We start from the raw sequence: 25,411 nt of genomic DNA, 5'->3' as shown, positions 1-25,411 counted from the left end.
ATATTAGATGGAAGATAAGAAAGAAAAATATGTATTAGTAAACTATTATTAAGATAAATTATTGTTTAGTTATACACTAGTATAAAGAAATTGGAATAAATTTATGTTTATTCCACAAATGAACTGTTTATATTATGATTAAAGATATCGCTTGATAACCAAGAGCGACAAAGATGACCGGTAGGAAGCCTTTTTTTTATTCCTCCACCACTAAAACCAGAGGCTAAACCTTAAATCTTTCAAGCTGGAAACAAGCAGAACGTCCACTACTCCTAGCAGATGCTTTAACTGAAGAAAGAAACATCAAGCAGTGCGTTTCAAACTCGTACTCTTCTGAATGAGCATCTATTGATCTGAACAGAATCTATATCTAGTCTGTCTTCAGGGAACTTGCATGGCGACCCATACGATCCTTGATCGTGCAGCAAAGGACAAGGTGTAGGAGTTACAGAACTTGACACCCCTTGAATGTTTGTGCAGTTCCATTGCAACTTCTTAGAGTTCACCACCTGTGCTGTCACATTTGAAATACATATGCCAGTGAAAGGATCCTTCGGAATTCCTTCTAATCTAGCTGTCATCGTCACATTCTCAGCATAGACATCGCTGTAATTGATCCCTTCAATGTCCGGTAGTGCGTCAGGGTTGAAATTCTCGTCAGGGTGCTGACCGTAGTTCCCGGTCATCCAGAACACCCACTTCATTGTGTACAAGTTCATCCTCCTGACAAAGATATCCTTTACAAATCCTCCCCTTCCGACGCCGGTCTTGATCCTGACACCGGATTCTGAGTTGATGGCGGTAATGTCTTCGGCCCGGACGTCTTGGATTCCACCGGACATCTCACTGCCTAAGGCTATGACCGCGCTTGTAGGGGAGATGCAGGTGAGCCTTCTGATGACAATGCGTTGGCTTGGCATGTTGAATTGAATTCCATGCTCATCCCAACCGCTCTTAATGGCAATGCAGTCATCGCCAGACACAATGTAACAGTCCTCAATTCGGACATCAGAGCTAGAGTCTGGTAGTATGTAGAAGAACAAGTTTATGATGACTATCTATAGATGCTAAGAGCAAAATAAAATAAAATTGAAATAGAAAGTACCTGGATCAATTCCATCAGTGTTTGGTGAATCAGTTGGCGCAAGAATGGTGATGCCTGAGACAATCACATTGCTGCAGAATTGAATCAACATATGTCAAGTTAATTTACTCCAAATACAACTGAATAGAATCTTCTATGCTAGTGAAGTGAACAAAAGAAAAGATCTAACCTGCAATAGACTGGATGGATGTTCCATGAAGGAGCATCAACAAATGTAAGGTTGGATATAACAACATGATCTGAGAACATAACCTCAAGCAAGTATCCTCTAGTGTAGTCCAGTTCCTTCTTGTGGAATTTATCCCACCAGAACTTACCCTGTCCATCAATGGTTCCATTGTTGCCTAGAATCCACCAGCCCAAAATTTAGTGTATTTCAACGAATGACCTAATAATGCAGCAGAATTATTGAAGGGAAATGTTAACCTACCTGTGATGATCACATCAGTAAGATTAGTTCCCATAATGAAGTTGCTGTATCTTGGACCAGGCAAGTCCCTTCCTCTCCCATAAGAAGGCAGAGGAGCAATAGGTGGCCATTCATTAATATCCTGGGACATCAAATGATATAAACTATTTTAAATGTTTGTTAAATGCATGACAAATAGGTAAAGTCTTATGTTTTTCATTTGATAGATCAAAAGCCCATAAGTTAACCATAAACTAGACAGAAAGGTTAAATTCTTCCGAATCCATATATCAAATAACTGAGACAATCTTACTAAGAAACAGCCCCAGATTGTGCGCCCATGCACCCGTGTAGAATTTTCATAATAAATCACTCTCTATACTCAGGATGAGAATTTGAACACTTTGTTATGGTAAAGTAGGACTCCAACGAGTTAGCTGAGCTTGAAATCATACTATAGTTTGTTATACCCATAAAAATATGTTTTGAGACCAAGAAAAAATGAGTGCCATAATACTACTTAAGATACTCTTTAGTTGCTCAGTACCAGACACAAGGACATTTGAATTCTTGCAATAAATTGAGGTAGTTTTTTTCTACTTTCTTTCTTCTTCCTTTTTGAGGGCGGATGCCCCTAGGCTTAAATTGAGGTAGTTGAACATATAATTTCGAAAGAGGTCAAATCATAAGCAACTACTGTTGAATAATGGAACGGCAGCAGCATAAGCATTGGAATAAAGTGAAAGTGGGCAATAATTTCAAGGTCACCAAGTACGCACCAAATGGTCTAAAATTTTCCAGCGTTAGGTCCAAAGCACTAAAGAGTTTGTACGAGGAGATTATATGATCAAAATATAAAATTATATTACTGAGAGAAAAATAAGGCTTTTTAAAGTCATGGTCTTCAAAGGCGACCAAATCCGAAGAATAACTGCATACAAAGTTTTGAATTGATTGAGTAAACCAAAGATTAACAAACAAGTATACGAAAAGTCAGCTCGTGCACATTTCAAACGAATGAAGAAGGAAAATGGCACGAAATGAAGACCCCTCGATCCATATCATACGACATGACTGGCAGATAGAGCTAGATATACAAATAACCGTTTCATGCGTGTCTATATGCAAAATTCCCAGCCAGGCACTAAATGGTAAAACGTACGTTAAGAACGAATTCATTTTACCGGCGGTTAATAATACGAACAAATCCGAATCTAATCTCGTGGCGTCCCGTGAACACACCATAACAACACTAGACGACACGGAGGCCAAAAAGAGGAGGCGGTGACCGCACCTGGGAGGCGAGGATAACCGCGTCGCTGTCGAGGAAGAGGGTGAAGTGGCTCGTGAGATTGAACGGCCCGGTGAGCCACCGCCCCGGTGGCACGACCAGCATCCCTCCGCCGTCCATCCCGTACTGGGACAGATGGGCCACCGCCGCCGCGAAGGCCGCGGTGTTCGAGGTCTCGCCGTCGCCCACGGCGCCGAAGTCCGTTAAGTTGACCACGTGGGCCCGGCAGCTGCTCGGCGCGTAACTGGAAGCCTTCTCCGGCCCACCGCCGTGCTTGCGGTGGTGGTGGACGTGGTTCCTTATCCTGGTACACTCGCCGGTCCCAATGAAGAAGACCATCGCTGCAACCGTCCATAGCGTTAGGATTTCCAATGCCTGTGAACATTTGGGGAAAAAAACGAGTTGGGTAATGCTAAAGTTTCGATTTTGATAGGGTTTTAAATGATAATTTCTCGAAAGGAGAGAGAGGAGAGTTACAGGGGGTCTTCTTCTTGCTTGGAACGACTCCATTGATGGGCGTTACCTTAACAACTTTCGAGAGAGAGAGAGAGAGAGAGAGAGAGAGAGAGAGAGAGAGATGACTTATGACTTATGAGAGAGGGAAAGGGAAGGAGTTCTTATAGAAGGATTTGCTATTGCGGAATGGCGTATTTCGTGGCATTTCTATTTACTAAAATGCCCTACCTTTCATTTTGGAGCAACAGTAACCATACAAAGCCATCAATTAACATTTGAATGGTTAACTGAATACTATTAATAGATTGAGATTTTGGGTGCCGTTTAAAATCGGTGCATCACGTGAGTTCTTAGCTTCTAAGGAGCGAAATAATTCGGCGACAAGGCTGGGAATAGGAGAAAACCGTAAGGAGAGGACCGAGTAGTGCGAATCTTGGAAGGAAATCTTAGCGCTGAGAGACGCAATCCAGGAGCGGATTTGAAGGGGAAATGTTCCACTCGTGGAGGGAGGCCGAGACATCATCCGATATTGGAGGGCTGGGAACGTGCAAAATGACGAGGGTCAAATTGGGTTATTCCCAATTTATCCGGACTATCTTGTAAGGTTCTCTTCTACATAATTGCCATTGATTTCTTTCTTTAAATATCATAATTATCGTTATATTCTTTAAAAATTTAAATTATAATGTTAATTAAAATATTATACCTTTTTCAGAATTATCATCCCGGTTAGTCAGTCTTTCGCGGAATAGTTATACAATATTCTTAACAGATAGTTATTAAATTAAACAAATTTATGTCAATAATTAAAATACTTTATTTTTATAACTAATTTTTATCCTTGTACTATGGTATTTGTATCATTATATATCTTTATAAGCATTTTAAACAATTTATATATAGGCAAATTTATCTTTTAATAATGATTAATTAGATTTAACTGACGGGATGGTATTTTTAAAAATATTGAATAATTTCAATGATTATTTTAACTTTTTAAAAGTTTTCAATGATTGGAGGAAGATTCTTTGAGTTCTTCCTAAATGCTTAGTATCCTATGTTGCAAATTTGTAACCGACTTGCTCTTCCTAACAAGATTGACTAAGATTAATAACTACACCATTATTCATTGCGAATCATTAGTTAAATAACCTAAAGAAGATATGGTTACTTATCGAAGAATAAACACTGTACCTGCAATTATACCTAATACTTTCTAGCTTTATTCCAACAAGAATCCAATGGAGTCGAGTCCCAGAACTCGACTTCCAAACTCTACTATATAATTCCTTTATAATTAGTACGCCCCACATGACCACTTCCAGGCATGCTGTCCAATTTGCAAAGAATTGCTGTAGTGGGCATGGAAGCAACAATGGCGTTAGGTAAATTGTGCCAGGGTCCCATTTAATCACGAGTGTGAACCACTTCCCATCCACAATCCCCCAATTTGGAAGGACACTCTCCACTTGGAGACCAATCAGCAAACCACTTCGTGTTACTTTTACTAATAGGCTAAAGCAAACCTATCGCTTTGCTCACAAGGTATACCTTTCTCACATGTTAGGTGTACCGTGGACCCCATTGACACACTAATTCATATATAATCTCAATCAACAATTTTTAATCTTTTATTTCTCACACTCTTTCTTAAGTTCGAATCCTATCACGCCTCAAGTACCAAGCACTTCTTATTAAGAACATTTAGATAACTAGGCCGGAGGCCCAAAGTAATACTTTTTAACATGGGCTGGAATTATAGTTACGTAGCCCAAAAAAGGATCCCAGAAGTTTCTGGAGTCTTCGGTCCATCTTCCTCCCCAAACGCTGGTTATGTGGTCGTCTCTTCCTTTCTTCGCCGTCCGTGGAAAATTAGCTCCATTAACATCAACCTCACTCCCGCTTCCAGGGTACGCCTTTGCCTCTTGTTATTTAATAAATTATCATAATATTCTCAATTAAGTTGCCGTGATGTTTGATGGAATTACGAACTGCCAATTCTTTTCTTCATAGACATGGCGATTGAATTAGGTTGTTAGATTAGTTTTTTATCTTAGAGCTTGTGGGGGCAATTGCATACTGGCTTATACGTAGTTTGATTTTTCATATGGCGAAAAAGAATCTATATATATCTGCGAATTTTAGGCTTGTTCTAGTTAGTAGACGGGTCAGGCAAGTTTAGATATGCAATAGCCCAAGAGTGACAGTTAATTAAGCTTTAGTAGACACCCACAGAAGTAGGCCGCAGGTGGATTGCATGTTTATGGCAAACTGTAGTTTCTGATAGACAGGTGATTTGTGTTACTCGACATAGTTCAGCTGATAAATTTTCACTATATTTGCAAGTGAAATATGCCGAAACGCATGTTAAAATGATGTGTATATTTGGTGAAAGCAGATCTATAACATCAGAATCCCCATAAATGCGGTAATTTCATAGCTAGTTTCTTTTGGACAGATGTTTTTTTAATAATTTTATTCCAGCATGTAAGAATGTATGTGTGTGTCTTGTTTTTGATATCTGGTCTGAGACATGTAACGGAGAGAAGGCATAAAAAGAGATTTCCCTATGCATCAATGCGATGTAATGTTGCCTGTCCGAAGTGTTGTGAGTACTAGAAGTGCAAGAAAAAGAAGTTTTCTGCGGATCAGCACTATATGAGAATAATTTTCAACAATTTTTTGCATTGCTATGCCAGTAACTGCGGCTACATAGAAGGATCAGATATTTTTTAGCTGTTGCTGTTTTCATTCGATTGAGGCTGGAGTTGGCTTTTGTTTAAAATTATTGCGTTTCTTGATGGAGTCTCTAACTATTGCAGCATGATGGATTTTTATTTATGATAAGAGTAAAGGAATTAATTAAGTTTCATTTGATTTCTGAGCTGTTGCGGCTGACATTTACCTTTCTCAAAAATGATGTAGTAGTGTCATGATATGGCACATATTATGCTGCTCATGAATGTCCATTCCATTTATTTTCTTGTAGGGTAAATTTGCTTACATCTGGAGTTTAGTACAAGAGAAGGTAAAAGAACAGAGAATGTTAGTGAGGGGAACCAACAAATTGCCTGTAAAGAATATAATCAAGCAAATTGGTCCGATGACCGGAACATGGAGTAATGCCAATTATTCTTTCACAGTTTTTTTTACTGTTATCATCATTCTTTGTTGCCCTTTTTCTCTGATTGAACTCGCTATTGAGCAGGGATGATGACTGTGTCTACTCCACAAAAGCATGAAAAGGATAAGGTTGAGGAATTAGGTCGAATAATGAACGAAAACGTGGAACCACTCATCGCCTTCAGCAAGCCGCCATTACCTCCAGTTCTTGGGCCTTTACTTATTTTCTCTTTGCTGGAGATGTCTACTGATGGAGATGGCAACTGAAATGGTATAGCTTTTAGTTTTCTTTAAATGAGGATATACTATGCATTAGTGATATATGTTGTTGACATGATGTGTCTTCAAAATGTTATGCAGGAGTGGAAGTATTAGTGGCTGCAGAAGGATGGCTTTTGTGAAGAAACTGCTAGTTATGATTAGTTGCTTGTTGTAGTTTAGTAAGGTGTATTTGGAAAGTGTATAGTTTAGATACTTAGCTGTTTATAATGATAAGCTAGCAATGTACACTATTGCCAAGTTTTGGGAATTTTATCAAATGGAGGAACATTAAGCTTTAGAAACTGAGATTTTGTAATTTAATTGTCACATATGTATTTATATTTGAGTGCATTTATTGCATATATGCGGTGAATATTAGAATATATTATTATTATTATAAAAATGAATATAATTAACTTGTAAAAGATGTAATTTTTTTTGCAAAAGGGCCCTCATAATACCCTAAAATTAATTCTATCAGTTGTTTTTGTTTGTTGAAATTAGCACTTACGAATTCAAGTTCATATGCTGAATAATAATTGTATTTTACCAACCTTATCAAGTATTATTACAATATAACTGACAGTTGGTACACAACATCATTGCAACTTTGAGCCCTACACCCTTACTTAAAATTTGCAGCCTTTTAACATATTTACGGTTTACGCCCTTTACTTTCAATATTTACAAATCAAATCTTATATTTTATAAATATATAGAAAGATTAAAATGTTTTTCTTCTTTTTCTTTTTTTAAGAATATGATAGCAAAAGATCTTAAAGAGAGCAAATTAGTTTGGATACAGCTTGTGTGAGGTATTTTTATATTCTTTTATTGTAGACAATTTAATTTAGCTAACAAGTCTAGGAGCAACATTTTTTCTGCACATAATTATATAATTTTGGGCTCAATTTATAAATATTATAAATAGAGAGTATAAACCGTAGATAGGTTAAAAAGACAGGGTGTTAAAATGCACATTTTTTAGATTTAAAGAAAAAGAAAAAGATTTGGACCATTTGTCGAACAGAAAACATGTGCAAAACCAACCTCACAATTACCCTAACAGCCTAACACGGAAGTAATTATGCAAATTATGTCCATCTGGCTCATTTCCGCAAAGTCCACATCCCCAAAAAATAATATAATACAAAATAAACAGAAGTTGCCGGTGGTGCCGGTGGTCGAATCGGAACAAGTAGGAAGAGGTGGGGGAAGTTTGAGAACAGTTGCAAATTGCAAATCCCCATGTCAAATCCCTAATTTGGGAAGAATCAACATCTCTTTCCCCTTCTTCCAAATCTTCGCTTATACAAGAAGAAGAAGAAGAAGAGAGGGGGAGAAGGGAAGAGAAGAAGAGTAAAGGAAGCAGAGGAGAAGAAGATGAAGGAGGTGATACTCCACGTGTACGACGTGACCAACAGCGATTCCGAGAAGACCAACAACACCATACTCCAGATCAACCGGATCTTTAAGGACCGCATCGGCCTCGGTGGCATCTTCCACAGCGCTGTCCAGGTACTCGATCCGTCCCTCTCTTCTCCAATTTCCCCCTGTTTCTTTAATTTCTTTAACGGAAGTCTTTGGTTTTATTTCGATTTGAGAGATCTAGAATTTTGAGTGGTAAATGATCTTTTGTTGGATCGAAGATGTTAGGTTTGTGCTCTTTTTGCTAATCTATCTGCTATGCATCGGAACTTCGAGGATTTGGTTTGGTGAGATGTGATTTTGATTTGTATATGTCTGTTGTATTTCGTAGTGGTTTCGCTGAGAGGATATTAGCATTGGGTTGTTGATAGGTACATTGTGATGAGAGTGTACTGGTGTCTGTGCGAAGATCTAATAGTTTAAGTAGTCATGGTACTTTTGGTTAAACCTTGATAGTTATGGAAAGGGATTGAGTTCCACTGTACTTTAGTACACAATGATGGAAATTATTTTGTGATTCCTGATAGTAGTGTTGATTTAATCTTAGGTTTCTGGGGGCGTCATGTTCTGTTTGAGTTAGAAAAGTAGGATCTTGGATATGTACGTGAGGTTGGGAATATTACATATGATCGTTGGTACTCAATTTTTAGTGCAAATGAAAAGAAAACGCTAAGGAGAAGATTTTATTCAGTAAATCATCCATTAGACATGCAGAGTTCTTCTGTGCATGCTAGAATTACGCATTTACTTTTTTGTTTCACCGCCTCTGGTTGTGTATGGATATCCATCTGTCACATTGCAGGAGTGAGCTGGTTCTTAGAGTGACATTCTATTGATATATGGATTTTGAATTTGTGTTGATTATGGTCTCTCATCCTCTTTTTTCTTTGGCCTATTGTATCTTTTCCCCTTGTTGATTGTCTTCTTCCCTAGGTATCCTTTGGTTATATCACCTTTGTCCAAATTTTTTAATTTTTAAATGATGTCGGCCACTAATACATGCCTTTGTTTAGTCTATATGTACTCAAAGCAAAAAAAATTTGGCTTGATTTACTTCCTCCTTGTTAAATTATGTGGTTTTGAATGAATTTTGATTTGACTTATATAAGATGATAGTATTATTTTCACTTTCTCAGCATGTTAAGATTATTCAAAGCAGAAATTTGGGGTTTTCATCTATATCCTCCACTTCTGGTTGATCTGCATGTCAGTCATAAGCTACAAATCTCACAATCCTTGTTATCTTCTAGCAATATTACAATCAGTATCTGAAATCTACTTATCAGGATGTTGCACATGGCTCAAGAACTTGTTTCCTTACCTAATTCTAGTGAACCACACCTTGTTCCTTTGGTAGTGAAGTCCTCTAATTCAATTTGAGGCTTGTGCTTCAAGGGAAGGTTGGCTTTTGATGCTATCTGTGGGGCAAGGAGATTTAGTCTGTTAAAGCTTTTTTTTTTTTTTTTGAAACCTTGAGGGTGCAGAAGATCTGATGCAAGACATCTGATGATTTAAGACCATCTCTGATCATACTTTAGGATTTTATTGAAATGCAAATTATTACAGGTTCATATGAGGATGCAACAAGTTAAAATAGCCAACTTACACTTCATGAAGGATATTATTTATGCAGCATTGACTTTGTCTAACTGTCTTTGAAGATGACTTCCTGTTTGCATATGCTGACTGGCAAAATTGATGTTAAGGGATCCCTTATATCTTGACTTCTCGTTGATGATTATAATTATTATATGTTCACAGCAAGATGAACTTGTAGTCATTTTCAGCATCCTTAGATTCTTTACTCCTCTCTTTAATATTAGCACACACTTATATTCTATCCTCTGATGCTGCTCATCTGCTTACCGGTGGATCATTTTGCTGTTCACTATTCTTTTTGATGCATTATCATTATATAGGAAAAGGTTATGTTATCTATACGTTACATCTGATTTTATTTCTGATGCTGATTTGAACTTTGTTGGTTTTCAATTTGACAGGTTTACGGGTTAGAAGAATGGTCATTTGGGTATTGTGAAAACGGTAGTGGAGTCTTTAGTTGTCCACCTGGTAAGAACCCAATGTATACCTACCGTGAGTGCATTGTTCTAGGAGAGACCACTTGTTCAATCTTGGAAGTAAAGCAGATATTGCGAGAACTAAGCAGGGATTGGCCTGGAAATTCTTATGATCTTCTAGCGAAAAACTGCAACCATTTTTGTGATGCCTTTTGTGAAAGGCTAGGTGTGCTGAAACTTCCAGGTAACAAGGAATTTATCGTCTTTGTTTCAGAAGCATTTGTCACCATGACATCTTGTTGGTAATCATGTTCAAGATATCCTTATGCATATTTTATATGATATTTTGATTTCACAGATACATTGACTTTTGTTTTTGATGGTTTTTATATCCTTTGTGGAATTCACTTAGCACTATTTTGTCACACTATATTATCTGGTGGTTGCATAATAAGTTGATGTTTTGACAGCTATTCAGTTGTAATTCTATGTTTATATTCCAGTTCTTTGGAAGGTAAGTATGCACAAGCAGTTAGTTTGCGCAATTCCCTTTGCTAGGTTTTGTTCTCTCTGGGAGAGAGATGTAATTGTATGTAGTAGCTTTATGTTAGAATTGTCTTAGATGTTTCTGTTAATCTTAATCTTTCACCACAAACTTGTATATTTCATACCGTCGCTAGTAAGCATAATTTCAAGGTGCATCTGTCTATATCTCAGTTGCTCATATAATTGGTAGGATTTCCCTCTTAAATTTCCTCCAGAAGGTGGTCTTTAGACTCTCTTGATGGTCTGAAAGATTTTCTGTTATAAACCAAACCAGCCATCAAGTGATTTTCCGTTATATTCTATAATGTTATGCTAGTGCTAGTCTACACTTTTTCGTAATAGGAACCGGAAACAATTTTCTAGAATTGGCATATTGTTTTTATTCCTGTTATGGTCACAAATTCTTCCACATCCTAACATCCTACATCAGTAGAGACTAGATAATGATTTCCCGATTAGTTGGGTCACATTTATACTAATTATGCTGAATGAAGATATATTTGGTACCTGTGAAGTACAATACAATGTTCTATAGCTAATCATTCTGCAATTTATAACCTTGCAGGTTGGGTTAACCGTTTTGCTAATGCTGGTGATACTGCCATGGTAGTTGCAGGGAACACAGCATTCCGGGTGGGAAACTTAGTCTTTTTTTGTTGTTAATTGCCACTATCTGTGCTGATTTTTCTTTTATTTATTTTTTTCAAGATAAGTAGATCATGTCAGCATCTTATTCCTGGTAAGAACTTTTAGTTTAAATGTCACCTGTGTATGTCACAGTAATTGTTGGCTAAAATCCTACTCCTAAGCTTTGGGGTAGTTGGTATGTGGGTAAAGTATGTTATAGGCTTATAGCTACCTGGATAAAGATCAGTTGCTCTAGTAGTTACTTCATGTGGATTATAATATCACTACATATATGTGTAATGTGTAGTTCATACTTTCCCTCCATATATTTGAATATTTTATTTTAAAGCAAATTGAGGTTTCATAGTGTGCACGAGTCATTTAAAATGTCCATCCTATGGTAAGACAGAAACTTGCTGATACAAAATCCTTTGCAGTCAACTAGATGTATAATTCTGATCATCAGCATTTACCCAGTGGCCTCCCTTTATATCAAATTCAGTTTCAACATACTATTTGTTCATGTGAAGATCACTTTTGCAATCTTGGACCTAAACCAGAGCCTTTTGAGTCCCATCATTGCTGCATAAACCCTTATTCATATCTAAATAATTTTTTTCTAGTTGCAGAAAACTTTATGCATATTTAAATATATTCTTTTCCAGGAGATAAGGTGGAATAATCACATTAATAGTTGCATTGATAGTTATCTTCGTTTTGAAGTCAGTATTAATAGTTCCATCTTAGGTGGTACTGACAAATATAACATTGTTTTGACTGATGACCAACTTTTATTTAGTGTCATTGGACCCTAATTTTGATTTTAGTATTTATGTCATCCATAGATATGACTCTAGGCTATCAATACAGATATTTATGTAAGAGTCTATAACCTTGATAGTACGTTACTACTTTCATCAGTTAACCAACTTGAAACTGGTCCTCTATTAGATGTAAAATAAAGCATGCCTAGGCTCCTAGCAGAAATAGACAAGCTTGGACATTTTGATATCAGCCAAATCCAATCTCCACCTGAGATGCTGGTAAACCTAGTTATACTGAAGAGATTATCAAGAGAATTGTGCTTTATTAAGTATGATGATGATGTAAAAACATAAGCAACATTAGTTCATCTATAATTCAACTGGATTACCTCTTCTGACCAAGTCTTCACCCTAATTATATCCTTTTGCAAATAATGCAACTTATCCAGACGATTTGTGCAACTTTATGTCCCTACAGGGATCTGCGACATAGTTTCTTATTTAGATGTTGATTTTTATGTTATTTTCTTTAAACACAATACTCACTGGAAATTCTGTGTCTTGTTGCAATATCTATTTGCATGGGGCATGCTTATCTTTTTTTTGGTTAAGCTGCAAATTGATTTTCATGCTCTTTTCAACTTTCATTAGGCATTGGGCATGAATTTGTTTGTTGCTACTCTTGTTAATTTTGCAGTTTAGGCAAGCTAAGACGGAGATTGTGACTGCCAGCAAAGTAGCATACAGATTCATGGCTGGTCTAACCACAAATTCACCAGCCACACCCGAGTCCCCGAGCAATTCTAATAGAGGTACCCCTAGATTCCAGGGTACCTGGTTCAAGAACATCATGTCGGTTGGCGCAAAGCCATCAAGTAGTGAATCAGATTTACCACAGGAGATTGATGACACACTTCCATTACAGCGACAGAAATCTGCAGAGCATTCAACACATGATTGAACTAGTGTTTGATGATTCTGTGAAATCATTGTCACCGTTACTTGAAAGTGTACCAGTAGTCACAAATTTCTTTTAACTAGACATATTCATGCTTGGAACGAACTATGAATTTCTATTTTAAATTGTCTCTACATTGTCTTTACAATCTGAAAGAAAACATTAAACACTCATGTATTAAAATTGATCGAAATTTACACTCGTCATACAACACCTTATGTTCTTGGCTTTCATCAAAATGGATTTCTGATCAGGATGCGGCTGCTGTGGATAGCTCTCAAAAGCATTGAGGCGATGGAGTGCGCGGCACTTGACGCTATTCGGCCCTTTATTTGTCCTCTTTTTGGTATGGGCCTCCTTCCTCCAAATCCAACGCCGTCGCCTAAAGCAGCTGCAAGGAGAGCTGGGGCAGCCTTGTTGCTCATCGTAGTAGTCTGGAGAGGTAAGCAACCTGTGTGGAGAGTTTGGAAAGGACTTTGTGATTGCAGTATGATCTTGCTGGTGAACTTAGTTTAGTGCAGCCCCTTTTGGTCTTTATTTATACTAACTCTCACAAGCAGCACTAGGACTTTATTATGCTTGTTGCGCTATTGGGGTCGCAAGCCAGCGAAGCTGTTGCCTGTCCAAAGATTCCGTGGGTCGACGATTTTGGACTCTCCTGATATTTCCCAAGCTTGACTATGAATATAATCCAAGGGTCAGACGTTGAATTTATTCAGAACTGCGATGGTCCTAGGCTTGGGGTGGTTGTGTTTGGTCTTCCAACTCGTGCAGGCTTTGGATCTGGTGGGTTTTTTTTTTAAAATAAAATTAAATTTAAAAAAAAAAATCCTACAGCCGATCTATAGGGAGCTACAGGAAACAAAATTCTGGGTGCTGGATAGGGTTTATGGTAGGGTGAGCTGTTATGTTTCTAAGTGTATAGTTTTCAAAACTATGAGCGGTATCCTGGCAGCTTCTTTGTGGGGAAGGCGGTGCTTGTTTTATGCAGCAGGACTGTTAGTTTCTTTAATTTACAGGGCCATCCACATGCAACCCTGAAGCTTTCGGCAACTCTTGCAGTATGAAATTTAGGCAGAGCTCTTTCCCCCACACTAACTGCCTAATTTTTTTAAGCATCCGTAGGCCTCCTATTAGGCTAAGATGAATCTCATCTGTAGACAGAGTTCTGGAAGATTATTGCGTATGGAAACTAGGTAAACATCATCTTTTGCAGCCGTATATTTTTAAATTTTGTAAAATACCACTATATATTTTAAAAAACTAAGGGGACCATGGCCGCCGACCCTCTTACTTTTATGTACTTTGGCTCCGCCGGTGTCGTCGATGTTCGGCGCACCATATTCCAAGTTCTAGAAGAAATTTCTCCCACAGTATGAGCTAGCAAAGCCGTGTGAGCGTAGAGGTTTTGTAGCCGTCGCCCGTGGGTATTTGCGCCAAAAGTACTGGGCTGTTGTTGGGCTGGGCTGGTCTGGGCTGGGCTGGATGGGATGGACTGGACTGGACTGGACTACTCATTGGGCTTCTCTTAGCTTAGTGATTAGCCAACCACTATTGATACATGCCAACGTATCCGACTACTCCATTGGCCTACTTGGCCTGCTCAAATTCTATGGCTCCTTATAATATCACTTTGAGAATGACCGATGCTTAACGTACATCTAGTTGCACCACTTATGAAGTGTTCAATCGCTTGACATAAGTAGAGGCCTAGAGGGATAGAAAGATAATCATTTGATCAAGCCTCTTTAAAATATAACACTACCGACAACGAGTATAAAAATTAACGGAACAACCAACCTCGACAGAAGAAAAAAAAGGCGCAAAGAGAGGTCGACATTTTCAGCAGTTATGGCAACTTCTGCTGACCAGAGCACGCTTTGCCCTGCATTCACTGGCCTATAGTAGTGAGGAAGCTGACGGATAAATAAAGCAACAAGAGTAGCAATGCAGGGGATCCCTCACACAGAAGAAGGAAGATAGGAGAAAACCCTAGCAGACCCACTATTAGGGCATTGACAATAGTATAAGATAAGAGCTCAATGTAACTTTCACGTGGAGTCCTGGACCCAAGCTTGTTGCATAAGCGACCTAAATAATCCAAATTCGTAGAAGGAAAATAGACCTTTCACCTTTGCTTGCAATTTACTTGGACAAAATCCGAAGCCAGCCCGCTTAGATCAATCAAGAGACTATTAACGCAAACAGATGCCTCCAAAAATAACCTTAATCCCATGCAAGGAATGTAAAGCGTTAGATAGTTCCAGACACTCTCCTATACCCTATGAAGTGTGACTTGCCAACTACAACGCGTAATGCTTAATTTGTTTCTATAACAATGCAACCATACCAGGAGTGACCATTTAACAACTAGCTACGTTGCTTTTTGGATGTTTATAGCACGAAGAAAGCTCAACAACCAAACCATGTGTGAAACTTAATTTGAAACCGATAAATTTGCACATTAATTTTTCAGCTACGTATCTTTTCTAAGATCATCCATGATTAGCATGAACACTTCCCGGATGTCCGTCTCCATCCTTCTTGTTCACCAGTGACTGTCCTACTTGTTCTAAGAGTGACATTGTCATCCAGGCGCCCGACAAGCAGCGCTAAACATGCAGAAGTCCCCACATCCAGGAAAGTAACTCTCGAGTCAAGAGGAGTGTGAGGAGATGATGAAACTGAAGAAAGGAGAGGTGCTAAAATAAGTGTGAGCTCTCAGATTGGCAGCATAAAGAGGCAACAAAGAGAACAGAAGCTTGCAGAAACAAACACAGAGCACATCACTTTGTGTCCCCTATTCCTACCTCCATCCCATGTGATCAATTTGGTCCCCAAGCTGATCCAAATGTGGGCCTAAATCTCAAATTTCCAGCAGTGATGTTTTTATCATTTTGCGACGACAGAATGCGAGGCAATGCAGGGTTAGTCCATGTTGTCATAGTTGTTGTTTCTACTTCAAATCATGCCTCTCAAGAGAAATATTCTGAGGCCTAAATATGACTCTTCTATTAGTGTTTGTTGGATATAATAAATGAATAATGCCTTAGTCTCACAGCCCTCACATCCAGAATCAGATATGGAAACACTACACTCAGAATGTTATTGAACAAGTCAGATGTCAAGGCCCTACTATTGTCTCCTCTGGAATCTGACAATTTGCATTGCCACTGCTTGCAGATGCCCATCAGTTTTCATGTTCAATGGCCTGTGACAACCACTTATTTCTGCTGCAAAGTTTGTCAGCAGAGAGCCTTGGTTATCAATAAGGAATGTGAACAAATACATCATAAGCCACCATAACAAGACATTGGATCTTGTTCTAAGTTGGAACGTTTTACGAAATAATGGATTACTATCCTGATATCAGTCAAGGCTTCTTTCTTGTACGCCTGCAGTTGGATGACTCAGTCGTTCTCATTAGGCTAGACTAATGCAAAAGAGATATCTGGAGCTGCTTCCATAGCTTAGTTTCCTCTGATTTCATTTCATTATACTATTTGGGTTTGCTTTCTTGCACTCAAAATTCTATCGAAAAAAAACTCTCTTTTCCTTCAAGGTTGGCAGGAAATGGATATATTGGGCAATTTCATGCTTGAGTTAAATACATCATTAAGGAGATAGTTTTCTTCTTTTTTTTTAATATTAGGATGACGCCACAAACCTAAAGCTAAAGTAGAAGTGACCTCAATTATTGCCATTAAACTAAAAGAACCTAACTTGGTCCACTAGATGAGATGCTGTACTTAAGATCCTTTGCGTAGTGGCATCTGATTTAGTAATTAGATGTTTAAATAAAGCACACAAACATGGATGAAATATAAGTAAAGTTTTCCTGTTATTTCAAAAATCTACAAGTAACCATTCTCCTAATGGCTCAAAATCGACAGAGTCTTCTGTGGATTTACATGAGAAAATCTAAGAACAAGATAGAGAAATGATATAGTAGAAGCCTTGTTCAAGGACCCTTTGTTAATTTCTTTGCAGGCCACCATTAGATGTACTGTCCCTGAACAAATTAATACAAGTGATCAGAAGAATTCAAGCGAAAAGTCCAGAACAGTTAAAAAAAGAATCATATTTATGATACTCACATTTGATCTTTTGCAGTAAAGAATTGCATCATGAACAGCACTATCAGCATTTCCCCTGCACCATTCCATGCTCGAAAACCCAGCGTTCTTCCTCGCAGAATTTGCGGCCGAATACTTGCTGATGCTTGCGGACTTTGAAGAGAACAACCGCAACTCCTTAACCTTCTTATACAAGGGCAGAAGAAAGAACAGGTACTTCAGCAAAATCTTCTTTGGAGATTTCGTGCAACTCCTCAACAGAGGAGACTTGGACTTGTTTCCTCTTCTGGAGCTAACACTCTTGGATGAGCATGAGCTCGTAGAAATGGGCGTGCTCTGCGCCGAGAGAAAGAGAGGCGAAGAATTCCCCGAGATGGGTCGAGAAAGAAGAGCTTTACAAGAGCTTACGGATTGAGACCTGCTAAAGAATGAATCACAAGAGTTGCAGACTTGCTCATCCTTCGGTGGGCTACTGAACTGAGATGGAAGAATGAGACCATTGGAAAAGATTTTGTCTGCATGGACTAGCTCTGGAGATTGTGCACCGGGGAGATTGAAATCAAAGTCATGGGAATCACTAGTCCAACGCATTGAGAAGAAATCTGGATCCATATCAATAAAGGAGCTACGATCGAAGGATTGGCTAAGGCTATTCTCTAAAAAGTCTAAGGAGGGCTTCTTGCTCCTTAGCCAACCGTAAGAGAAGCTAGTGTCACAGAGCTGTTGTTGTGAAGCATCCATGGGAGAGTTTGGAAGGAAGACTTTAGCTACAGCAGCACAATAGATACGAGTGGTGATAAAGATGAATAGAGGCAGGCGTGAGAAAGAAATAGGGGGAGGCATGATGAACGACAAACAAAGATGTCCACATCCTTTGACCATGTTGATGGATCAAATGTTCCATGATGCCCCTGCTTTTTAACTATTATATTATCAAATCATTCTGGGGAAATGTACTTTTGCGGTGGCATGCGTAGTTTGTCACGCATCTTTTTATGGAGTGAGAAACCTTGAGGACATTTTCTTTTGAAGCAATTCTTTTAGTGAGAAACAACCACAAATTTATCATAAATGATTATAGATGGAATAAAACTATAATATATTATACTTTCATCTCTATTATATCACAAATGTAGCAATTTATAACATCAATTATCCCAAGTTGCGAGGATCATGTGAAGGATTTACCAAGTTGCGAGGATTTGCTTTACTTAATTTTACTACCAAAAAAAAAAAAAAGTAGCTCCAATGTGGAATGGGAATCGTTAGGTGACCTAATTGTTTGGACGGGAGGACAAGTAAGCAATTTTGAATTCTTCCAATATACTGAACACTCAAAGGGAAGAATCTGCATTAATCTATGGGACTTGAAAAGGATTCAAGACGTTCTGCTTAACCTATCCAAGTCTTATTAATTATTGTATTCATTATGTGCTAATCAGTCGGGTGGGTGAGATAAGGCCATTAGAAGGATTTAATTTGTTTGTAAAGCATCTTTGGTAGCCAAGGATCATAATCTTCAGAACCAGATGGAGCCGTCTATCTATTATAATCAAACACTTAGTGGGATGTTTCGATTCCTTTGTGGAATCGATCTCATCTTTAGATTTGATGCCTCACAAGCATATAATAAGTTATGTTCTTATTGCAACATTGCAACATGAATCATGGAGTAGAAATCTATACAACTAGACACAGAAACACTAAATTAGATTATTTATTTTGTAGAAGGTGGATGCATAAGTACCTCTCTGGACCCTGCAACATTTCCCATGCCATTTGCCGGAAAAGTGAGGGCGGCAACCGCCTGGATTCCTTTATTTCTTTAGATTAACTTTCCCTTTGAGCGGCAGACAATTTGAATTTAAAAATTCCAAGAATTATAGAGTTGAATGATTCATTAAAAATATATATATATATAAGTTTGCTAGAAACAATTTAAGATAAGCAGATGGGAACTTTTTCTTTTCTTTTTTTTCCCCCTTGAGAAAGTAACTGGTTGTAGAATTATTCTAAAAACAGATTATCATTAAATTATCTTTTAGTATTAAACAAGTCACTACTTCTAGTCTAATATTTTCTACTGGTATCCATTATATTTTTCTAAGTTACTTGTGAAGCTGCAAGGATCAATATATCACCATAACAATATCATTGAATAGAAGGCTGTGGTAGAAACATTTTAGCAATAATTTCTTTTTTCCTTTAATTGCTTAATAGCATCTGTTTTACAGTTTAAGTATTTAGCAAGTCATACATAATGATCAAGATGGCACAGTAGTATTCGAGCTAGTGAGCTGCACTGTATGATGAAATATAGTTCTCGGAAAAAGAAAATAAAACTTACAAGATAAAAAGATACAGTGAGCTGCACTATTCCTTTCTTTCTCTTGCGAAAGAAGACATAAGATAAAAAGAGACAGTTTTGTGCCATTCTGTTGTGGAGAAACCGAGAAAAGTTAAGGCATGCTATAGTGGACAGCAGAGGAACCTGAGCTTTTATTCCTTTTAACGCACTTGAGAAGAGCAATAAAAGAAAAAGGTAAAATATATAAGAAAACTGAAACCCCACTTATCTTTTATCAGATTCATACGAAAAGCTACCAATAAATAAAATAAAAGCACTATAGCATTCCCATCCTATTCTCTAAAAAATAAACAATTGGCAAGTGAAAACTTAATTTAATAGATTGTTAAAACAAAGGAATAGAGAAAAGAAGGAAGAAACCAAGAGGGTGATATTGATAGTGTTAGCTGTAAAAGGAAAACGTGAGCAAGAACTAAACTGTGAGCAAGCAAATTCTGTAATGGACCACATGAATTATATATGAACTGCAAGAAAATCTAAGACTCGCAAGAGCTCTTAGCCTCTGTAAGTTCCAAAAGGTACATAGACAATGGAGGCTCAAGCTATATCCTCCTTTTGTTCACAAAATGTGATGCCTACCTGGATTGGACCTAATCAAGGCAGTGAGCTATCTAAAGACACATAATTATGTTGCCATGTGTGAGATTTGAAATAGAGAAATAAAGGTTCCTTTCCTCTAAAGTACATCATCTCTTTCCCGGTATACATATGCCAAAGCAATCAATCACTAATCTTCTAAAGAGGTTTTAAATAAATGCTACTGAACAAGGATTTCACAAGCATATGGTATGCAGGCAAGATCTACCTAGTAAATATTATCCACGTAATATTTACAAGCAGATTGTTAGTTTCAATAATTCGATCAAACCTGTAACCGCACGATAACAAACCTTGTCATTACAGTAATATGATCTCATCAAATAATGTATCCAAATATTTGTTGGCATTCCAGAGTTCAACATCAGATTAGATAAAATGTCACCATCAGTACAGCCTAAAAAAATCTTCTTCTTCTCTATAACACTATCTTTGTTCTCACCTTTTGGATAACTCAATGTTCTATGTACATGTGAGCAAGCTGCAGCTTCAAATACTAACCTTACAGACAAGTGGAGTCTCATCCACCACTTGTTGAATATATATTGTACATGGTGGATTAGACAAACATTAATGTATAACAAGAAGAATAAAGCAAAGACCTGTCAAAGGGCATATCAATAATTATTGCATGGTAACCCATAATAGATTTATCAAGGGAAAGCTGTAATTCTTTCCTTGTTCTTGAGATGGATTTGAACTTCTTTTTTTTAAGATGATTGTTATCCATGGACAGGTAAAGTATCAAAATAAGAGTGCAAAAACTACTGACGTAGGGAAGAATGGGAACTAAATAAAGATTCAACTAAAGTAGGAGATTGTGAAGATGAATAATATGTGTAATTTTTCTTCTAGAGATGTGGGAGCTACATCAAACTATTTGTGATAGGAGTCAAAACTTCTGACTTCTACTGGAAAAGATGAGTCTGCCACTGGATATAAGTGATTCATAGTATGCTTCAACTTGTACTAATGTTTAGGAAGTCGGAATAAGAACAATATTGATGGTATGACTATCATAGATGGAGTTAATTTTCTTGTTTTTCTCCCAAATCTTTACAATATATATGATTATCTCTTAGATTGTCAGCACTGTAATGATGTAGGTTTATCCTTGAAATCCTTAATTAGTCTACTAAATTAACTAGAAAGGTTGAATCACCTGATATACTGATATATCACCTAACCTAATGCATTGATAAATAATGTGACAAAGATTGATTTGATAAGGAAAAACTGAATTTAGTTGCAAAGATGAGACATGCTAAAACATATATTCCATTTTCAACAGTAGAGCCTGCAGCATGGAAAGCATACCTCACAATTCATAAACCTTTACAAAGAACTATCTGACAAAAAATTTAACCTCAGAAGAATAAAAATATAGCTAAAGTTCATATAATGACAATGATTTCAACCTCATAGAGTATTAGCGAAATTTGTAACACAATAGATATATTGCAAAATATCATGCATCAAAACTGCAGAATGCTTTCAATTGAAATCTTACTAATTACTCCATTCTTCCAAAAGTAAAACCAGATAACAAGGGAGAGGTAGAGCTCTGTCTTGAACTATAAGTTGTACTACATCGCTCTGAATGAAAAACAATACAAGATAATCTTGCTGAAGCTTCAGATCCAAAGATGCACAGCATTGCTAAATACAAGGAGATTGTGAGATAGGAAAAGAATGACATGCTAAGGGTGTGAGGACATTGTAGGCCCAAGTACAAGAACAACAAGCCCAAACAAGGAATATTAAATGTGATAATACATCATCAATAAGTGGTCGATGAAATTAGAGAGCAAATCAATTTACCTTGAGGTTGAAAATTTTTAAATCCCATAAATTGCTCAGGAATCATGACATTAGCTGGTCCTTTGACATCTTTCCGCAGAATGATCTTCATGGTTATCTGCAGTGCTACCTGTTTGTAGTTTTGGCCTTTTTGTGCTGCAGCTTTCTTCTTCTAGGGATTTTAGCTTATTTTTTATAGCGGCAATCTTCGCACTGTAGTTAATTTGCCCTGATTTACCACATGAAATGCTTGACTTTTTTGTGTCAGTGCCAGAATTGACAGAATTTACTGTGTCTGCCAAGTACTTCTCACTAGCAAACCGAACAACCAATGGGCGTCCGCATGCCAATTTGCCATTCATCTCTGTCTTTGCCAGTTGAGCTTCCTGCATACTCACTTCAAGCGCATACTCACTTCAAGCGACAAAGATCAGATTTTTGCACAATGAAGTTAGGTCCAAGTTTGAAGCTTACCTCCTTAGTGTTGTACTGAATGAAGGCATATCCGCGTGGCTCTCCGCGTCTAGGGCCACGTGTATGCCACAAGAAATCCTCAGATACAATCTTTCCAAAAGGAGAAAACATCTTGATAATGCTGGACCTGGAAATTAGATTTAAGCAAAATACAGGTTCAGTCATCTAGCTAAATAGAAGGGAGATAGATGCTCTAGGGACTTGGACTTGGGGGAAATGTTCTTACTCTGTGATTCTATGGTCAAGATTGCCTACATACAGTCTGCTTTCTGATTTATCATCAGTCATGCCGTTCTGATCCTGAAATGCATGATACATACCAAAGTATATCACATGATATTAACAGTCAGGTCTCAGGATTTGATTAAATAAACCATTCATGATAACTTGCAAACCTGAGCGTCTATAAATTACCAGGCATCTGGAAAGAACCTATGCAAATCATCAACACTACTCCTACAGTGGTAAGTGCTTCAAACAAAAGCCACATAGAGGTTGTGTGCCAATAATTTATTGTACTCAATGATGATATGCTGATACAATTGATTGATATACACATACCGAGAGAGAGAGAGAGAGAGAGAGAGAGAGTTTCGATGAATTGGTCCATGGACCTACCATTAAATGGAAGCACTTCAAAAACTGAATAGAGGTATAAAACCGCAAACTTCAACGGTTAATTGCCCCTGCAGAAGAAATATCATTCAGTTGGGCAAAATGTCAACTTGTAGATGAACTGCCACTGATCATAAGAGCTAAATATTTTATGGCACTTTAGATATACAAGGTCTATAACAACCAAATATTTGGCAAAATATTTTCACATGATCTTCAGCATTTCACAGATAGCAATCTTGCAAATTGCAATACAGATCAAATAACTTTTACCAGAAACTTGCAATAGAGATCAAAAAAGTTTTACCAGACAGTAGTGAGTAGACTAACCATTTCATATGCACAACAAAAGGGGGAAAGGAGAAAAAAAAAGTGCAAACTAGAAGCACTGGACATGTTATTTTGCAAAAATTAAAGTACATAGCATCCCAACCTTACAAATAAAACCAAAAATAGACCCTTTTTATTCAAAAGCAGACAGCCTTCATAAGAACAATTATCAAGCAACCTATCTGTCATAGTGTCAGTTCAGCTAGATACTCATGAAATTTTTTACCAAGACTAATCTGACCTAAAGGCAGATGAAGTACAGAGTGTTTTGGTTTGCTCATCACGCTTTTCCTTCACAGCTCTTTCCTGGATTAAGTGTCAATCGAGCAAATTATAAAATTAGATGTGCAAAATTGATAAGATGTTGAATCTTGGAAATTGCACATGTCAAGGGTCCACAAGAACATGTTCAGAAGAATGAAGGAAATATGCTTGGTTCCTACTAATGGAAGAACACTTTGGACTAGATGAGAACTAGATGAGGACTAGGAGATATGTTCTCCTAACTTGTATGGTATATGTACTTCATAATAAGTACTTTAAAGAATCCACTGTATAGTGAAAACGTATATATTAGTAAGACATGTCAAATGATGTCTTGGTCCCATGTGCATTTTGGAATAACAAAAGAGTCAGACACGAACTTATTTTACAAATGATCAATCAGAATGACCTCGGATGACGACTCCCAAAGGATACCTCTAGTACTCCCCAAGATGAAAACTAAATAACACATCCAAGGAAACCTTCTAAGTTCTAAAAGAGGACGATTGACTAAAATAAGAGGCAGTGGCTACTTCACCGATTTATTTCCAAGAATTTCAGCATTAGTAAGATGCACCTAACAAAATGATAGAGCTGAAATCAACACTGAGCCATGAACTTGCAGACTTGAGAATTAAACCGAAGAAAAAGGATTCGATGTGGAGGAAAACTCCTGAAAACCTAATTAAGAAAAAATTTGCTGCCAAACAGTTCGAAAGAACCTCCATAAACTTGCATCTAGGGATGAAAACCAAGAATATCCAAACAAATATGACCTGATCCAGCTTGCCAATATCCGTCGAACAAGATTAAAACTTTTTAAACTCAAAAAGAACTAGCAATCGAAGAACTAAACCACCTTGCTGAAACTACGGAAGAGTAGAATGACAACTTGACAAGTAGGAATTGTTGGAAATGTATAACGCCATTAGGTCAAGAAGAAAATCATCACCAATTGTGGAGAATTATATGATATTAACTCCAGCCTCAATTGTTTTCGCATCAAGAACATGAATCGAATCGAAGGAAGTAAGAACCCTAGAAACGTACCGAGCCAGAGGGCGAACTTGACGAGAGGGCCGGGCTAGGAATATAGTTTGCGTTATTTATAAGCACAGAGATCTTAAGATTACTTGGGATGATTTGCGAGATAATTCCACTTTTATAATCACATTAGCATGTATGGACTAAAACACGCGTCACTACTTACTTGGGATGATTTGCAAAATAATTCCAATTTCTAGAATTTTTTTTCTTTTTTTGAATGGATATTAAAAAAAATCATGTTATTTAGAGCAGGAAAATAATCAATCAACTATCTTTTACTTAAATTGAGCTGATGGAATGGTACACTCGACCAAAATTATGGTGAGAGCGGTGTTAATTGGTAGACGAAAAATACTTCTTTCCATTTTCATCTTTGGTATGAATTCAAATTGCTACGCTATTCTCAATAAGATACGAAACTTGAATGCTTATGCATAAATGTACCACTTCATCCTCTTCCTCAGCATTCCCTACTACTTTTCCCATCCATCAACTAGTCATCAGGACCTATTGCTGGAAAAAGAAATTTGCTATCCAAACTTTACCCCTTGAGAGAAGTGAAATTCTAAGAGCGACCTAATTATATTCAACAACCCAACCTTCTCCAATTTAAAACACTTCAAAATTAGTCATAGAAACGCTTTTTAATCTCTGTTGGTCAAATATCAGAACAGATGATTCATATCAGTTTGTCCAGCAATTAAAGGAAAAAGAAAAAAAAAACCAACAAACAACCATTTTAGTAGTCATCGATGATTTAATGTATCGTTGCGCTTACAGGATTTTTCTTTACAAAATAAAAAGAAAAACATTTTCGCAAGCAGATTTTATAAAGGATGAACTAATCTTGCCTG

At 37.3% G+C, this 25,411-nt stretch overlaps 5 protein-coding genes across 12 annotated transcripts; 2 read left to right on the top strand and 3 right to left on the bottom strand.

Moving 5' to 3' along the window:
* Positions 1 to 13: 13 nt before the first annotated feature.
* Positions 14 to 3,434, bottom strand: LOC140767857 (probable polygalacturonase). The gene is made up of 6 exons (XM_073107930.1): positions 3,283 to 3,434; positions 2,809 to 3,180; positions 1,536 to 1,656; positions 1,275 to 1,449; positions 1,106 to 1,176; positions 14 to 1,021 (listed from the first exon to the last, which is right to left on the bottom strand). Exons 1-6 carry the CDS (start codon positions 3,313 to 3,315, stop codon positions 318 to 320), a joined length of 1,476 nt encoding a protein of 491 aa, XP_072964031.1. The 5' UTR covers positions 3,316 to 3,434; the 3' UTR covers positions 14 to 317.
* Positions 3,435 to 4,991: 1,557 nt separating this feature from the next.
* Positions 4,992 to 7,007, top strand: LOC140767168 (uncharacterized). Its single transcript, XM_073106987.1, has 4 exons — positions 4,992 to 5,171; positions 6,251 to 6,380; positions 6,470 to 6,655; positions 6,745 to 7,007. The coding sequence occupies exons 1-3, from the start codon at positions 5,007 to 5,009 to the stop codon at positions 6,649 to 6,651; spliced, it is 477 nt and encodes a 158-aa protein (XP_072963088.1). The 5' UTR covers positions 4,992 to 5,006; the 3' UTR covers positions 6,652 to 6,655; positions 6,745 to 7,007.
* A 795-nt stretch (positions 7,008 to 7,802) lies between these two features.
* Positions 7,803 to 13,199, top strand: LOC140767689 (uncharacterized). The gene is made up of 4 exons (XM_073107683.1): positions 7,803 to 8,163; positions 10,074 to 10,335; positions 11,203 to 11,270; positions 12,726 to 13,199. The coding sequence occupies exons 1-4, from the start codon at positions 8,029 to 8,031 to the stop codon at positions 12,987 to 12,989; spliced, it is 729 nt and encodes a 242-aa protein (XP_072963784.1). The 5' UTR covers positions 7,803 to 8,028; the 3' UTR covers positions 12,990 to 13,199.
* Positions 13,200 to 16,796: 3,597 nt separating this feature from the next.
* On the bottom strand, positions 16,797 to 17,919 carry LOC140767315 (uncharacterized). The gene is made up of 2 exons (XM_073107175.1): positions 17,084 to 17,919; positions 16,797 to 16,998 (listed from the first exon to the last, which is right to left on the bottom strand). The coding sequence occupies exons 1-2, from the start codon at positions 17,903 to 17,905 to the stop codon at positions 16,984 to 16,986; spliced, it is 837 nt and encodes a 278-aa protein (XP_072963276.1). The 5' UTR covers positions 17,906 to 17,919; the 3' UTR covers positions 16,797 to 16,983.
* A 3,649-nt stretch (positions 17,920 to 21,568) lies between these two features.
* On the bottom strand, positions 21,569 to 24,640 carry LOC140767533 (uncharacterized). 8 transcript variants are annotated; one of them, XM_073107484.1, is made up of 6 exons: positions 24,561 to 24,603; positions 23,488 to 23,552; positions 22,697 to 22,987; positions 22,528 to 22,601; positions 22,302 to 22,428; positions 21,569 to 22,213 (listed from the first exon to the last, which is right to left on the bottom strand). In XM_073107484.1, the coding sequence occupies exons 4-6, from the start codon at positions 22,587 to 22,589 to the stop codon at positions 21,899 to 21,901; spliced, it is 504 nt and encodes a 167-aa protein (XP_072963585.1). In that variant the 5' UTR covers positions 22,590 to 22,601; positions 22,697 to 22,987; positions 23,488 to 23,552; positions 24,561 to 24,603; the 3' UTR covers positions 21,569 to 21,898. The 8 variants fall into 8 exon arrangements, with proteins under 8 accessions (XP_072963585.1, XP_072963583.1, XP_072963582.1 ...); XM_073107482.1 differs by having other exon boundaries at positions 22,920 to 22,987; positions 24,561 to 24,601; XM_073107481.1 differs by lacking the exon at positions 23,488 to 23,552 and having other exon boundaries at positions 22,920 to 22,987; positions 24,561 to 24,633.
* Positions 24,641 to 25,411: the final 771 nt, after the last annotated feature.

The sequence above is a fragment of the Typha angustifolia genome, chromosome 9, assembly GCF_048772165.1.
Source record: "Typha angustifolia cultivar Huaian chromosome 9, ASM4877216v1, whole genome shotgun sequence".
In the NCBI taxonomy this organism is placed as follows: domain Eukaryota; kingdom Viridiplantae; phylum Streptophyta; class Magnoliopsida; order Poales; family Typhaceae; genus Typha; species Typha angustifolia.
This window is presented reverse-complemented; position numbering and strand designations above follow the sequence as displayed.